Here is a 16,997-nt window from a genome sequence, read left to right as displayed (position 1 = left end):
AAAAAGCTCAAAAACTCACGTTTTTATTGTGACTTTACACAGCTAACGTTACCAGCGTTATCAAAACGTCCCGTGTGCATGAGGACTTAAATTTGTTAGTGTGTTTAAGTCCTCATGCACACTGAGATGTTTTTACAGCTGCTGTTTTTGGCTTTTGAGTTTTTTTTCCACAGCCAGTAAACTCCCCAGCATATTATCCTATGTGTCCATGCACACATAGACTGTAATAAGCGTTTTTTGGCTGAGGTGTATTTTGGCTGGAAACCCCCCCCCCCCCCCCCAGAACTAGTGGGTTTCTAGGGGACTTTTTTTAGCTGTTAAAACGCTCTAACATTAAAAAACGTGGTAAAATGCGGAAAATCGCAGCAAACCGGCATTTTTGGACTTTTTGTGAGCAAAAAAAATTTTTTTTTGGTAAAAAAAATGCTAAAAAATGCTAAAAACACAAACACAAAAAAGCGGCAAAACGCCGCTAAACACTAATGCAAAAATGCAAAAAAATGCTGAAAAACTCACGTTTTTAACATGACTTTACACAGCTAACGTTACTAGCGTTATTAAAATGCCCCGTGTGCATGGAGACTAAATTTGCTGCTCCAGCTTACTCTATGCTCCTCCCCCCAAATTGATAATGCAGTTCTCCAAACGTGTTTCTGTTACTATTAATTATGTATTAACTATTAATCATTAACTGTTTTTAACCTACGTTTTCCAGCAGTCAGTTTCCATCATATAGAAGAGTTTTCCAAACGCCCCATGTACATGATCCCTAAACGACAACTCGGCAATAGTTCCTTAAATATTTCAATGGTTCACTTTTATGATGTCCAAATGGTTACTAATAAATCATATTAAACAATAATAGATCACATATACTGTATATTTTTAGATGTTAGATGGTGTATAGTATTTTATAATAAACAAAAAAATGTTAAAATAACCACTCTATAAAATATTCACTAAATCCAATAGTGATTTAAAAGAAAAAATTCTAAAACACAATTCAGCTACAGCAGTAATATGAAATCATCAGAGTTCTTTTCAATAAAAAGTCAGGGAACAAGCCAATTCTCTAAAAGAGAAGAATGGCTTGTATGTTATTACACTCGATTATATTCATTAGTTTAAATACAGCAATACTGCTAATGCAGGAAATTGCTTTAAATGTGCTTCAGTCTGCCAAGGTGTAAAACAATGTAGTAAATATTTTTGGGAACACTTATGCAATCTCCTGTATACAAACACGTTTACGTCTCACTGTAAGATAAACATATGCTAACATGTAGACTGCTATCTAATTTTCAATACATGGGCTTTTGTCCTTTAAGACGGCTCTTTTTTGCTTTTTTTTCACACACAAGTTTATATATGGGGCAGCACAGTGGCTAAATGGTTAGCACTTCCGCCTGGCGTCACTAGGGTTGTTGGTTCAAATCCCAGCCACGGCACCACCTGCCGGGAGTTTGCATGTTCTCCCTGTGCCTGCATGGGTTTCCTCTGGGTACTCAGTTTCCTCCCACACTACAAAGACATGCTGGTAGGTTAATTGGATCCTGTCTAAATTGTCCATAGTATGTGTATGTATGAATGTGAGTTAGGGACTTTAGATTGTATGCCCCTTGGGGGTTAGGGACTGATGTGAATGTACAATATATATGTAAAAGCGCTGCGTAAATTGATGGCACCTTTGGCACCTGTGGCCCACCCACCTACCTGATGTCAAAAACATTCACTTGCCCACCCTATTGCCTGTGGCAGTGGGCATAGGGACTCCCTGTAGCAGTGGACAAAGGTTAGTGAAGAAGGCCACCTGCTTACTCTCTTCCCCCTCTCAAACCTCCAACATGTAAAACCCCTACATTTCCGTAGGTGAAGGGTTTGGGGTTAATCTGTGGTCTAAAGGTGCATGATTTTGGGTTGATCTGAGGCGTGAAGATGCATGAATTGGGGCTGATCTGAGATTTGAAGGTACTGTACATGAATTGGGGTTGGTCGGAGGTCAGAATGTACATGAATTGGGGTTGGTCGGAGGTCAGAATGTACATGAATTGGGGATGGTCGGAGGTCAGAATGTACATGAATTGGGGTTGGTCGGAGGTCAGAATGTACATGAATTGGGGGTGGTCTGAGGTTGGAATGTACATGAATTGGGGTTGGTCGGAGGTCAGAATGTACATGAATTGGGGTTGGTCGGAGGTCGGAATGTACATGAATTGGGGTTGGTCGGAGGTCAGAATGTACATGAATTGGGGTTGGTCGGAGGTCAGAATGTACATGAATTGGGGGTGGTCTGAGGTTGGAATGTACATGAATTGGGGTTGGTCGGAGGTCAGAATGTACATGAATTGGGGTTGGTCTGAGGTCGGAATGTACATGAATTGGGGTTGGTCGGAGGTCAGAATGTACATGAATTGGGGTTGGTCTGAGGTCGGAATGTACATGAATTGGGCCTTATCTGAGGTCTAAAGGTATATGCATTAACATGATTTGATTACAACGTGCTATTGTTTGCTGATGCACTGGTTGTCTGATGCTGGTAAATTTGACATTTAATGTGGAAAAAGTTGCTGACCCCTGATCTAGAGGAAATTTTAAAAAATGCCCATAAATGTAAAGAGTGTTTTTGAAGTGCAAAAAAGGAAGCCAGAAAGAGGAAAGACCTGATCCTAATGTGATCCTAATCACTAATATACTTGTTGCATTTCAGCATTCTGCTACCACAACCCCATATCACACAAAGGTATACAGTACACCTCTTGTAAACTCAGTTCACATAATTTTCACATTATGTAAGTACAAGTTAAAGTCAATGTTTCATCTTCAGAATTTTGTACCCTTGGGCAACATGATCTATCTAGTAAAATATTGCTAAGAAAAGTTTCTTTTTAACATTATTTCATTCTGGAAAGCCTGGTCTGCATTTGGGTAATGGCTTTTATAGGCTGTAGTGGTGACACAGCAATACAATTGTAGCAATGCTATCATGGTGCCACCAATGGTGTAGTGTCAAGAAGTGAGAACCCTGGGTACCTATAATGTTATCTATACTGTATCTACATTGGTGATAAAACTCTCCAGTACCATAAATGACTCTCCTGTCACTCATATAGATTGACTAGCACTGTACCTCCTTCTGTCCTGACCACATTTTCTGCAAAGGAATTTCCCTCCCAATGGTATGTTAAAGGGGTGCTAAAGGTCTACACTCAAACATTTAGCACAGGGTTTCTCAGAGTTCCATAGAACTCTTGGGTTCCTTTAAACTCTGCTAGGGGTTTCTTGAGCAATGGTCAATCTCTGCCTCTCAAAAACGTTTCTACTGACACCATTGATCTTTTTTTTAGCTATCTGTAAGGGTGCAATTTTTTCCCAATGACCATCACACTGATATATCATGAGTTGTAGTAAATTTTAACAGGGGTTTCCTAAGACCAGAAAGGTATTTCACAGGTTCCTCTCTGTTGAAAATGTTGATATTTTCACATTCTCATCCTTCCTCTGAAGTGTGCCCTTCTCTCGAAACAATTTTACAAATAAACTGCCAAGAGACATACTTTGAGTTACAGAAACTATGCCAGATGTGGGACTCTGCAAAGATCCATTCTTTTAGGCTGCAAAGTGGAACTAAGAGACAGACCAGTAAAGTCATGATTTTGGAAACTTTTACAATAAATTCCTGCAAATAGTTACTTTGGATACCCCAGGGTTGCCCACTGAAATGTATCATTTTGTGCATTAAGTAGAACCTGTTAAGTCTTTAAATAATTCAAACAGCCACATTTACTGCAAAAAAAAAGTTTGCTGGATGGCTCATGACTCTTATCTACCCTCTGTTTCAGCACTGCAGCCCTTTCAATCTCTTTGGCATTCGACATTTCCAAGAGCGTTGGGTGGCTGTGTCCTTGCCATGTGCTGGTTTCTTCCTCGACCATTAGGTCACTAGGACACTTCCAGATGTGTTTAATGCCAAGGAGACCAATGGAGGATGCAGTGCTAAACCTGAAAGCAGGTAGAATTCATAGGCTACCAGTGGGATGAATTCTTTTTTCTCTTGTAGGAATCTTGCCTTTTAATGCATTTAGAGACCTGGCAGGTTCTTTTTAACTTCCATATTAACCAACTAATAAAAGAAAAACAAGGTTGAAAAGCCATGGGGAGAGAAAGAGTTGTCTTCGTTCCTCTATTAGCCCTGTATATACACATATACACACACATGAACATGTGTGTTTGTTTTGATATATTCAAGCAGGGGGCAAAACCAGTCAAGTATAAAATAAACTTGAAAAGTAACACTATTCCCTAAGTACAAGTACCACAGAGTCTGCCACACTTTCTCCTGACATCCCACAAACCATAAGAACAACTCAGCAGCCAAGAGCAACACTTATTGGCTTGTGGGTTGGTAAAAAATAGGCACAGCAGAGCACAGAGTAAACTATGGTAAATCTGATAGAATTATGTTGAAGCAAATTTAAAAACAAAATCACTGAAATCTCTTATATTCTTTATCATGTTAATGTTTTTTTAAAAGTCATTCCTAAACCTGCAGCTTTCTTTAAAATATCTGCTAATCCTGCCATAGAGGTCCTTGTTAAGGCACTGCGTGCCATAGGGTGACAACACTCTATGCCTGATTCCCATTTTCTCTCCTGTTTTGTCACCCAGTCAAAAGCACTTTTGTTGGATGCTATAAGCAACTACTGTATGCGAAGACTCATAGCTCAGGCATACTTCATTGTTGTCACCATCAGGAAGTTTTCCCTAAGCAATTATATTCATCTACCTCTTGAGTATGTGAACTGTGCAGACAGACAGGTGCACACAGGGAGTGGCTGTAAAGATGCTTAAGGAGAGCAGTGAAAGGCAAAAAAGGCTTTAGAAAAGGTAAAACCAGTAAAAAAAAAAAAAAAAGACATGGCAATTATTTATTATGCAGCGTCTACAAATCTACTTGTCAAGGGTATTGCAAGAGAGCCCCCAATGATCATAAATAAATGGAAGCCCTTCTCCAATGACAACCATCATAAAGAGGGCTACAATTTTCACTTTTTGTGGGTTTTTTTGGCCAACATTAGTATTTGGCTCATTTTAACTCTACGATTATTGCTGAAAATATGTTTGACTTTTAATTTTAAATGTACCACCCTGGGTGAGGTATTCCACATTTTTACTTTTATTATATCTACAACTTACTGGTCATGCTAATGTGCCATGAGCTGTATATCATAAAGTTTAGCAGGAGATCTTGGAGACCTAAAACATTTTTTAAAGCAGAACTCTGGACAAAAAATTCTTTATATGTCCTTGTTGCTGATTTCCTACCTTCACTGAATATGTCATCCATCTTCTGGTTCATTCAGTAGTTGCTCTGAAATAGCCTATTCATTTCCTAATCAAACCGTTAATTCTCTTTGGTTTCCGATTTGTGAAACCGGTGGCGGCTATACCTCCTATTCCTCAGCCACTGGTCTTGGCACAGCCTCTCTGTAGTTCTTTCTCCAGGAAGTAGTGATGTAATTCAGTCCCACTTGCAGTGGTGGACAAACAAAGACTCTCAGACACATTCTAGTGTACCCACCCACATTCACTACAATTCCCTTAGGTTGATGGGAGCTGTAGTTTCCTTTTACTGCAGAGAGCGGTGAGGATATGATCTAATCCCTGCCGTTTACACCTCCTCCTTGGCAAAGCAGATGCTGTTATCTTTTGAATGACAGAGATGAGGTCATGAAAATTCAATTTAACTTTTCTCCTAAATGGAGAAAAATGTAATAATGTTATTAACCTTCTAGAGATTTGTGTAGGGAAGTATACTAATGGCTGATTTTTTTTTACCTGTCCTGGAGTTCTTCTTTAAGTGTTTCTCCAGGGGATAGGTGATTAGTAGTAATGTATGGTATTTTTAATAAAAATGTGAATGGGCTCTTAGCTGTTAAGCCTATTGTTACACCTACATATAGAAATAGTATAGACCTAATGTGTATTGTTTAATGGTATAATTTTTATGTAATTCCAAATTTATTGAAAGATTTGGAAAATATGCACACTTGTAAGCTATTCGCGTTCCTGCATTGCAACTGAAACATATGCTGTTAATAAGAAACACATGACATACGTTCTATGTGTAAACAATAGCACAAACAATACCAGAGGCAGAAAAACTTTAGAAAATCACTTGTAAATCTCCACTTACCACAACTAAGTTTGGTTTCTGTTTTCCTGGCCCACGATGGGATGTTCCAATAACTGTTCTCCCAGTTTATAATATTCCCTGTATTATCACAGGTCAGGTTTGAAAGTGCCTGTAAACCCATTGAAATATTCCATAGACGAAAGTTGTAAACATCCCCTTGCAGTGGTTGTGATTTCGAATTATAGGATCCTAATGTGAAATTTCCACCACCAGGGATTGTCAGATCCCTTGCATCTGGGCAGAGATTGGACAAATATGTATTTTTGGTCTTCACAAATATCTCCTCTGACTGGTTATTCCATACTATGCACAGTTGGCTAAATGATGATGTGAAGAACTCTTCTGTGTAGTATGGAGATGAGGACAGATTTAAAAGGCAAGGAACACCCATAATAAACAACGTATACCCATTTTCAGTTTTTCCAAAGCTTAGGAGATCCGTTGTAGAGTTTTTGTAGGAGAAAACGCTCCAGTTCTTTGTACTGTTGTTGGTTTTTGTAGCTTCAAAACAGACAGTCATTTCAGTCAGAGGAGGAAGAGAAACTTTGGACGACAGTGTAACAAGTCCTGAGCTTTGGTTCTGTGGAACAATGACTATTTGGTTTCTTAACGATACAGCCACTAATAAAGGAAATAAAAATGAAGGTTCAGTACAATGAGAAAAATCAACATATTAATCAGGAAATACTATATTTATGATTAAAACCTAAAAGGTGAATGTGACATTCATTGCACATCTCCTAGATTGTAAGCTCCAAGGAGCAGGGCCCTCTTATCCCTCTTGTATTGAACTGTATTGTTGTTGTATTGTCTCCTGTTATATTGTAAAGCGCTGAGCAAACTGTTGGTGCCATATAAATCCTGTATAATAATAATAATAATTAATTAGAAGTGTATCTACCTGGTGCGTGTGTTCTATGTTACAGTGATTGATTCATCTGTAGTGAATGTTCAAGAATATCACATTAACTGCTTTATAAATATTCTCTATAAGCTGAAGGTTAATTTAATAATTTAAAAAAAAATGTCTGCAAAAACGCTGCTGCCAGAGGACAGCTTCTAAGAGAGTATTTTTTACCATCTTGTGTGCATGAGGCCTTAAAGTCGCATGATTTCAAAGCTGCAGGTCAGTGCATTTCAGGTGTGACTTGCATGACATCTATGCAAGTTCATGCACAGTAGTCTGTGCAAGTCACACCTGAAATCTCAAAAAATAGTGCAGGAATCTTTTGTTCAATTCGGCAAAAGTCGGAGTCGCACTGATTTGAACGGTTCCATTGCCGACAATAGGGTGCAACTTCTCATGCGATATGGAGCTATCAAATTTCAAGACAAGTCACATCGGTGTGAACCAGGGCGTCAGTGCTTTCTAACAATTTAGAAACACCTGCTGGTTGTTTATATTAAAATACGCTCAGATTTCAGTTCATGAGCTGTACAATAATTTACCCACAATGCTTATAAATACAGATATAAATGAGGGTTTAATATAAAGTAATTTTACTACTTATTTTAAAAATGTAAATACTTTAGTGTGCATCTAGGCACCGGTCAACTTTAAGGCTAGCTATAGACATGACCACTAGGAGACTACTATTACGTTTAAGACCTGAGCAGACAACCCTGGTGATGTCTTTCTAGGGAGACAATGGCAAACATCCAGGACAATCTTATTCTACAGATGGATTTTTTCCTCACAAGCTGTCTTCATAGCTTGCAATAGGTTTCAAAATGTTATCTGTGGGACCGGGTGACAATCATCTGTTCATGGGCAACCTAAATTTCTTTTACAATGAAAACTCTCTCACATTCCTTCAGTCTAACTAATCACAGCAGGATACAGTACAATATACAATGTGCAACAGACACAAGTAGTGACATTCCCAGAACCATATGTATTAATGTTCTTAATCACATAATTTACAAACATTTGAAATGAAATGGCAGGAAATGCATACACCTTTTGCTTTTTCCACATATCTGTGCTTATCTCAAATGCATCTCTTTCAGCTGTATTTGCAATCACCATAACAAAAGCCCTCTGGAAGAATAGTCATAGTACTTTGTTTCCTGGTGACAAAATGACACTTTACAGCATTTCCAGCTCACTTTTTCCCACAGCCATATCTTACCGGGCATCAGAGACTCCCATAGTTACTGTATCTGTCACTGCAACACAGGGCAGGCAAAAGGAGCTAAAGGAGCATGGGATCTGATATTACTGAAAGTAATTAAATTTCATGTTGGCAAATAATAACTAGGGACATTTTTATAAAGCAAAGTCATTAAATTTCCTTACACTAAATAATATTTTAGTATAATGTTTATTAATGTTACTAAAAGAGGTCTCACAGCCCACTGGTGGGTTGCTTCCAGGTGATGTTAGGTATGGAGGGCACTCCAGAGGACTGTTTGGCTGGTTGATGGAAATTCATCTAGTTCGGCAGGAACCACAAGGGTTTTGATCAGTGAATGGCCGTTCCCACTTGACATTAGTCAATTTTATGGTCAACTTCTGTCAATAAGCCTCTGCAGAAGTTTATCAGTGTATTCCGTCAGAATACAGTGCCCTGGTAGGTGGAGTTCCTCAATCCACCTTGTGTCCATAACCCAGAAAGGAGGTTAAAAGGTAAAAATCGCAAAACAACAAGATATCAGTGAAAATGCACAGGTGTGAGTGAAGAACTCAGGGCCATAGACTTACAAGCCCCTGAGGAGCAGGGAAGTGAATGTGGATAAAGGCAAGTCATGCCAGACTGTTTCTCAAAGAGTAAAGATACTGATGACAACCTGACGGACTATAACAGTCTTTACTGTAAATGGTAAAAACAGAAATGCTTTGCTGGTCTCTGATAGTTTGGTTACCAGGGAAAACAACAAAGGTGTTTATAGTTCTGAATCCTAGTCTGAGATGACAGGAAGGGCAGTCAGCTGGGTCATTGCTTCTCAGCAAAAGTAGTGATAGAAACTCCAGATCGTACATTATCATGGATAGTGGGGGTAGGCTTTGCACAAATACAGAATGGCAGTTTTGGAAAGTATATCCCACAATTGTGGAAAACCTAGCAGAGTAAAATGGGGTTTTAAAGTCCAACAGTTAAGGAAGTCAGCCAACAGCTCTGTAAAGTGGAGCTAACAGAAATACCTGAGCATTTTCCCTTGTCATCATTGCCAGAGGTAATGGACAAAAAGGACATTGTGTAAAAACAGGACAGTTTCAAAGCTTATTGAAAATAAGAATGTCAGTCTAGAAAAGCATCTGAAGGGGGGGGAGGAGGCTTTGCAGTTCTATTTGTCCTAAAGGCTCAAAGCTTAAATTACAACTGCGAAGTGCTGCTACTTCACATCTCTGTAAAGGCTGTAAAACTAGAAGAGCTTGTAGAATGATGTCCTGCTTAGGAGTACCAGTAAAACCCACAAAGATATTAGGGTTGATACAGGACTGCTTGGTAATGTAACTGATATAACCCATAATATATTAGTCAGACTTCTGGAAACACACTTGCAGGAAGACTCTAAAATATCTCTGTAAGAATGGTGGCAGAATAGCAGTAGGCCTTGATAAAACGTGTTATTGGAAACATACTACGGAGTCTCTCTTTAACCATCATTTTAAAAGTAGTTCCAGACAGAACAATGCCTATGTGTGTGGTAGATGACATCGATGTACTGAAAAGGGGGACATCAGTATCTGTCCTGATGTAGCTACAGTGAGATTGAGGGAGGTGGAGAATGTTGGGGTGTTCAGACACCTAGCTCAAAACAGAGAGGAGAAGGATATGTAACAGACTGGCACTCTGTTACTCTATGGAGATACAGGTTAAGCTTGGCTTGGCATGGAAGGAGTCCTTGATGAGGTGTAAGAATGATCGGCAGGTGGATGTTGGCCCACAAAAGACAGTCACTTTATCCGGTAAGTGCTGCTCCCTTACTAGGAGAGTTGTGTTTGTGGCAACATGCAGTGTGTGTCCGTGTTCTGGCCTGTTTGATCATAAAGACCAGCGACCTGACCAGGCCATCGCCTGAGGGTAGAGAAAGTCTGTAGTTAAGTAGACTGAGGCACTAAGTAGTCTGAATAGTCAGGAGTCTGAGCTATTACAATCTGTGCATGGACGAGCTGTGGGCCTAGACAGACCAAATTTTGCTTTATATGCTGTGTGATGCTGAACCCTGCATGGGAAACCTGAGTTAAAAGATTATCAAGTGGACTGTTTCTGTTTCTAGGTCTTTACAACCTATTAATCTATCAATTACATTGTTCTTCATTATCTCTGGAGGGCTGCAGATCTATGCAGATCTAGTGTTATGGAGAATGGGAGAGGAGCAAGGTTTCTCAACCTGTCTTAAAGCTGGCCATATGTGGGTCAGTTTTATCCTTTCAACCAGCAGGTTGAAAAGACAAAACTGACCCAATCCTCCCACCACCCTTTCAATGTGGATGTGGAAACTTTCCAGCTGTGTCATTGTATTCTGACAGCAGGGAGATTTCTACACCATCAGAATACACAGATAAGTTCTGCAGTCTATTGCCTGCAGCACTGATTGAGCGAGAATATACTGACACATGGTTGAACAGTCAATTGGAAGACCAACTTCTGTTCAACTACAGTGCCCACACATTAAAATTCAGCCAGTGCCTTCTGAACCGGCCAGAATTTGATCCATGTATGTTCAACTTTAGCCTTGTTTCTGTTTTATTGATACAGAAGGGTAAGTGAACTGGAAGTGTGTTTCTGGAAGAATCACCTGATGAAAAGAAAAGAAAAAAAGCTTGAAAAAAGAATTATTACAGCCACTATGTTTAAAGAATGGTAATCTGTAATCTACTACATTTGTGGTTTAGATATATTCTAAATAAAATGTGTACATAGTGACAAACAATAGAAGTTCTTGCAATCATTAGGTAACCAGATCCTTAACACCTTGAACCTACAATCAACAAATAAACTTTATAGTCACCGTTACACAGGAAGGGAGATATGGAAGAAATTCTATTCAGATATACCACCAAAACCATAATGTGAACCAGTTTCTCAAAATCCAAACCCCTTTATGTTCTTTGGAAAATTCAGCTATGAGTCCAAGCAAAAGGTTTCTTCCTGCATTACACTTAATTTCCAATCTAAAATAATTACATTTTATTGGTTAGCGTTACTTTTCATTAGTATTTCTAAAATAAGCAAATTCCTACTTACCCTGTGTATACGTTGCCTTGAAGCCTTTTTTCTGGATGCTGAAGTCACTTACAAAAGTTATTATCATCTCATTCCCAGTTGAGTTAAATGTTAAACCTTTAGCTGTAATTCCACAAAATTTTGATGTAGTCTCTCCATTGTATATTGAAACAGAATCATACATGCAGTTCTGAGCTTCTTCAATGTCAAAGTCCAAAAATGTAACCTGAATGATAAATCCAACTGGGGAAATTATTTTCCAGTTGCAATCCTGGCTGTTAGGGTACAACTCAGGGTAGCATGGGGAGGTGAATTGACCAGAGGGAGCTCTCAACAATAACTTGCAGTTAGCACAGCCTAAAACTGAAAAACAAAAAAAATTGTTAATATAACAAGTACTTTCAAACTAAAATATAATACAACAATGACCTAAACATATTTAAATGCCACAGACAGCTATGTTTCAGAAAACCTATTTTGCAAAAAAAAAAAAACATGCATGGAAAGGTGTGAATCCAGTCAGAAAATGTAAATCCCACAAAATTACTCCATGGAGTTTCTTCTGAGAGAACAGATTCATAAATGGAGATCTGCCATTTGGTAGGTTTTTTCCAGCTTGGAGTGCCACAGTGCACACAGGGAAACAATAGTGATTGGGTGATAACTTTTTTTCCAAAACTAGTATACTGGAATAATCTGATTCAATCTGAAGGAAAACATACTGTATGTATTAGGATTGTATTATAATCAGGTCAGATCGTGATCCTCCTATAGGTACCTTTATATAAAACACGATTGTAAAAATCAACTAATTGGTGCTATGAGTTACTGCGCTTTGCAATCCTCACGGTTTTTTCAAAATGCAAGTGCTGTTCACAATGTACCACCCCATTATCTACAGTAAACAGCTTGGGGACCTGGCTGCCTTGCAGCATTAGCTTGTGATCTGTTAGATCAGTGGTCTCCAAACTATGGCCCAGGGGCCAGATGTGGCCCTTTGCTAGCCTTTTATCTGGCCCCTGGGCCATTATTCCCCCCACTGTCAGCAACGGTGGAGCATAGTTCCTGCCCTGACACTGGGGCACTATTCCTTCCACTCACACCAATGATGTAGGCACTATTTCTTCCACTGACACTAACGATGGGGCACTACTCCTCTCACTGACACCAACAATAAGGCACTACTCCTCTCACTGACACCAACAATAAGGCACTACTCCTCTCACTGACACCAACAATGAGGCACTACTCCTCCCACTGACACCAACAATGAGGCACTACTCCTCCGACTGACACCAACGATGGGGCACTATGCCTCCCACTGACACCAACGATGGGGCACTATTCCTCCCACTGACACCAACAAGGAGCACACTGTTTACTCCCGCTGACACCAAGACATTTTCTACTCCAGCTGGCCACACCAGTACCAAAATATTTACAGGTGAACCCTAACTCAGCACTTTAAATTACAGAGCTAATGTAGAACCTACAGTGATCACACTGTCTGGTGACATAAATTCCTAGGCACTTACAAGCATTGATGAGCACAGCAGGCAAAAGGGATATCACAATAATTAACAAGACCAGCCCATTAGTCGTCAAATCAAGACCATAGATATTTTTTTTCTTGGGGAGGGTTCAGCTTTGAGTACCCACAGGAGAACAAATAGGCAGCGTGATATGAGCATTGCAGCAAATTGTGGGTGTGCCAAAATTGTGCTAACAGTGGGAGGGGTTTAAAACAAGTACCACAAGCCAGACTCAAACAGACATGTACAAACTTCAGTACAATAATTTGTAAAAAAATAAACTCTTCTTATACATATGCTTTCTTGCCCACAACCTACTGTAAGGTAGAACACTAATAACACAGTGACTACTGATCAACAAGCAACTGCTATACAATATAACATGAAGACTGCAGTACTCAGGAACATGTCATATGCAGTCCTATATACAAAGTGCAATGGTCAGGATCATGTCATATACAGCCCTGTATACAGAGTGCAGTAGTCAGGAGTATGTCATATACAGCCCCATATACAGAGTGCAGTAGTCAGGAGCATGTCATATACAGCCCCATATACAGAGTGCAGTAGTCAGGAGCATGTCATATACAGCCCCATATACAGAGTGCAGTAGTCAGGAGCATATCATATACAGCCCCATATATAGAGTGCAGTAGTCAAGAATATGTCATATACAGCTCCATGTACAGGGGGCAGTGGTCAGGAACATGTCATATACAACCCCGTGTACAGAGTGCAGTGGTCAGGAGCATTTTATATACAGTCCCATATACAGAGTGCAGTAGTCAGGAATATGTCATATACAACCCCGTGTACAGAGTGCAGTGGTCAAGAGCATTTTATATACAGTCCCATATACAGAGTGCAGTATTCAGGAATATGTCATATACAACCCCGTGTACAGAGTGCAGTGGTCAGGAACATGTCTTATACAGCCCCATGTACAGAGTGCAGTGGTCAGTTAAAGTAGCTAACTAAAATAATGGGATAAAAACAGCCTATGTAAAATAACATAATAAATATAATCCAGATTACAATTCAGAGAATTCCCCAATGTACATTTTTTTTCTGCCAGTTGGTGTCAACAGTCTGATTGCCAGCATTATTCACCCTACTTACTCTGAGCCCAGGTCATCCTGATCCTATCCCAATCTGTGACTGGACAGTGAAAAGAGAAGCAGAACAGTGATGAGCTCATCTCTTTTCACTGTACAGTCACAGATTGGGATAGGATCAAGATGACCTGGGCTCAGAGTAAGTAGGGTGAAATATGCTGGCAATCAGACTGTTGACACCAACTGGCAAAAAAAAAATTTACATTGGGGAATTCTCTGAATTGTAATCTGGATTATGATTATTATGTTATTTTACACAGGCTGTTTTTATCCTATTATTTTAGTTATCTACTTTAACTGACCACTGCACTCTGATTTCTTTTCCTATCAGCATGCTTATTGTCAGCACACAAACTGACTGGCTCCTTATACTGCTTCTTCCTCTAACACTACAGTTATGCCGTATAAAGACTGCAGGAGATTAAACTAGGTCAAATTTTGGTACTTACACTGCATTCATTTAAAAAAAAATTCTTAATTATGTATAATTACAGAGCCTAATTAATTTGTGTCTTTTATATCCAACTAGCATTTAAGTTTCAGATTGAAATAGATTATTTTTCTCTTAACAAATAGAAAATGTACCAAATTCTGCCTATTCTGCCGAAAAGAAATGCTAGTTCCTTTTACTGTTGCAGCTTTTTGTTGACCAAATAGCAGCGTAGTCCTTTGTTTACACAATGTGAAAGTCATTGTATTAATTACGTTTCACTGCTGTGTCTTGATAACGATTTAGCAATTTCAATGAATTTCAATTATGTATTCTACAAGGGTGAAGGAAGAGCTTATGCACAATGACAAAGTTCTCTAACTTATCTTTTGGCAAAGCTGCTTGTAGCAGTTTTCGAAGCCTGCTCAATTTCCCTGGCAGATCGCCCTCTAGAACTGAAACAACAGCTGTCCATCCTTTTCCCTTTGGCCCCTTCACACGTGAGGACCATTTGTCCATTTTTCATCCATCCATTGATGGAAGAAAAACAGACATCAATGCATCTCTATGGAAAAAAGGATGTAAACGAATGATCATCCTTTTACATCTGTTTTCATCCACATCCATCAACGGATCAAAGCCCTATTTTTGTTCTGTTAAAAAAACAAAATGGATGAATAATGGATGGAAACAGACAAATGGTCCATTTTGGAATCCGTTTTTGCATTGGTAGTGAATGTAAAAAAATTATGTAAAAATTGATGGTAAACTGGTGAAAAACTGATGAAACACTGATGTAAACTAATGAATAACTGATGAAACACTAAAGTAAACTTCATCCGTTTTTTCCTTGAAAAAACGTGACTGAATTGATGAAATCAAGGGTAGGCATGTGTGAAAGGGGCCAAAGGTTGGCTTAGGATATTAACCTCCCTAGCGGTCTGATTATGTCCATATTTCTGTGCTCAAAGCGGTACATTTTTTTGCATGGAAATATGTATTTTTTTATTGTAGGCCTGTAATTTTTAGGAATAACTCACTGAAATCTGTCCGAACAAGAGTCTAGTAAACATCCCAGGTATGTTAAAATTTGAAACACAAAATCATAAATTATAATTTAATAATCATATAAAATATTAATATAATAATAATACATTTAATTCAATAATATAATCAAACCAAAAACACTGAAATTTGAAATATAGCGCCAAGTTAGCACACCACTGAGCAAAGTTGCAAAATCGTTTTCAGTGTCTGATGACAAATTTCCCCGCGAATCATTATCACTCAATTCTGCAAGTGGTTCTGATTTACTATCGCTGTTCTCTAGCTGGTCTAAAACCGATTTTGACCTAAAGGGACGCTTTTTGCACGCCATGGATGTTTCTCAGTTTCCAAGCAAAAAGAACAGTAAAAATGCAAGCAGGGCACAGGACAAAGCACTGGGGACAAAATGTATGTGAAATGGTTTGATACAGTAATATTTTACTATGAGATTTTAGTGAATTTAGTGAATATCACTTTTTGTCATTTTCAAATTTCCCGCCGTTCCGTCCCCGTACATCCCGACGTTGCAGGGGACGGAACCCAGAAGACAGGTGCCGGCATCCGCTGGAGTACATTACAGGGGATACTGCAGGAGGGACATCGCGGGAGCGTAGGACAAGGTAAGAGAAGAACAGATCCCGGAGCAGTGCCGCATGGTAAGCCCGAGTGTAGCTCAGGGTTACAGCTTGTGGTACTGAAACTTTACACTCGGGAATACCTCCAGGGAGGCTAAAAATTGGTTACTATTAAAGCATTCACTGCAGTCCACCATGCTGAGCCTAAATTAATCACTTGGTGTTGGTGCCCAGAATGTTTTTACAAGTTGTTGGCAGCCTATACCTCATGGTCAATGCTCTCTCACTATGGTGATAAAGTGGCAAATAGTCCCCTGCTGATACAGGTTCACTCTATTGGCACGCACCCTCACGCAAAGTCAACCAAGCCGACACATACAAGCTTCCAGTGGTGTGACCATCTTCATCCCCTGGCAACCTCTGGTGGCCAGAAACTTTCCATTGTCCAGCAATCTAGCAAGAACATGGTATTTCATTTTCTGAAAGCATAGGCCCAGTTAAATAAAAAAGATGGTTCTACTGATTTTGATGATCATAGGATAGTTTCGCAAATGTTTATCTGATATTTTCAATAGAAATACTTTACAATCATTAGTCACACATACAAACACAGCATAACTTACAAACTTCATACTAAATCGAAGAAATAAAATGGTATTCAGTTAATAAATAACAAATATGTGTACATTTTAAATTGTGCCTTTTTGTGAAAGGATGGAAATCAAACAAACGTATTTAAAAAAAAGTAATGCTACAAATCTGCAGGTATACTTTGTGGTCCCAATTCGCTGTGTACTAATACACAAAATAAACAGTATCGCAATGTGTGTAGTGCACATGTGTACTTTATACATGCACTGGCCAGTTTATTAGGCACACCTTGCTAGTACTGGGTTGGACCCTCTTTGGCCTTCAGAATTGTTTCAATTCT

At 39.1% G+C, this 16,997-nt stretch overlaps 1 protein-coding gene across 5 annotated transcripts in view; it reads right to left on the bottom strand.

Moving 5' to 3' along the window:
- ADGRG6 (adhesion G protein-coupled receptor G6) overlaps nucleotides 1-16,997 on the bottom strand; it is a 239,270-nt gene that overhangs the window by 113,703 nt on the left and 108,570 nt on the right. For all 5 annotated transcript variants that reach the window (XM_089673509.1, XM_089673511.1, XM_089673512.1 and 2 more), the window contains exons 3-4: nucleotides 11,389-11,730; nucleotides 6,194-6,814 (exon numbers count right to left, since the gene is read on the bottom strand). In XM_089673509.1, the coding sequence (XP_089529635.1) occupies nucleotides 6,194-6,814; nucleotides 11,389-11,730 (963 nt within the window). The remainder of the gene's footprint in view (nucleotides 1-6,193; nucleotides 6,815-11,388; nucleotides 11,731-16,997) is intronic.

Source organism: Staurois parvus, unplaced genomic scaffold (assembly GCF_062004578.1).
Source record: "Staurois parvus isolate SC_StPar_1 unplaced genomic scaffold, SC_StPar_1.0 ptg000139l, whole genome shotgun sequence".
NCBI classification, from domain to species: Eukaryota; Metazoa; Chordata; class Amphibia; order Anura; family Ranidae; genus Staurois; species Staurois parvus.
Note: the sequence above shows the minus strand (reverse complement) of the source record. Positions and strands in the feature narration are given on the sequence as shown.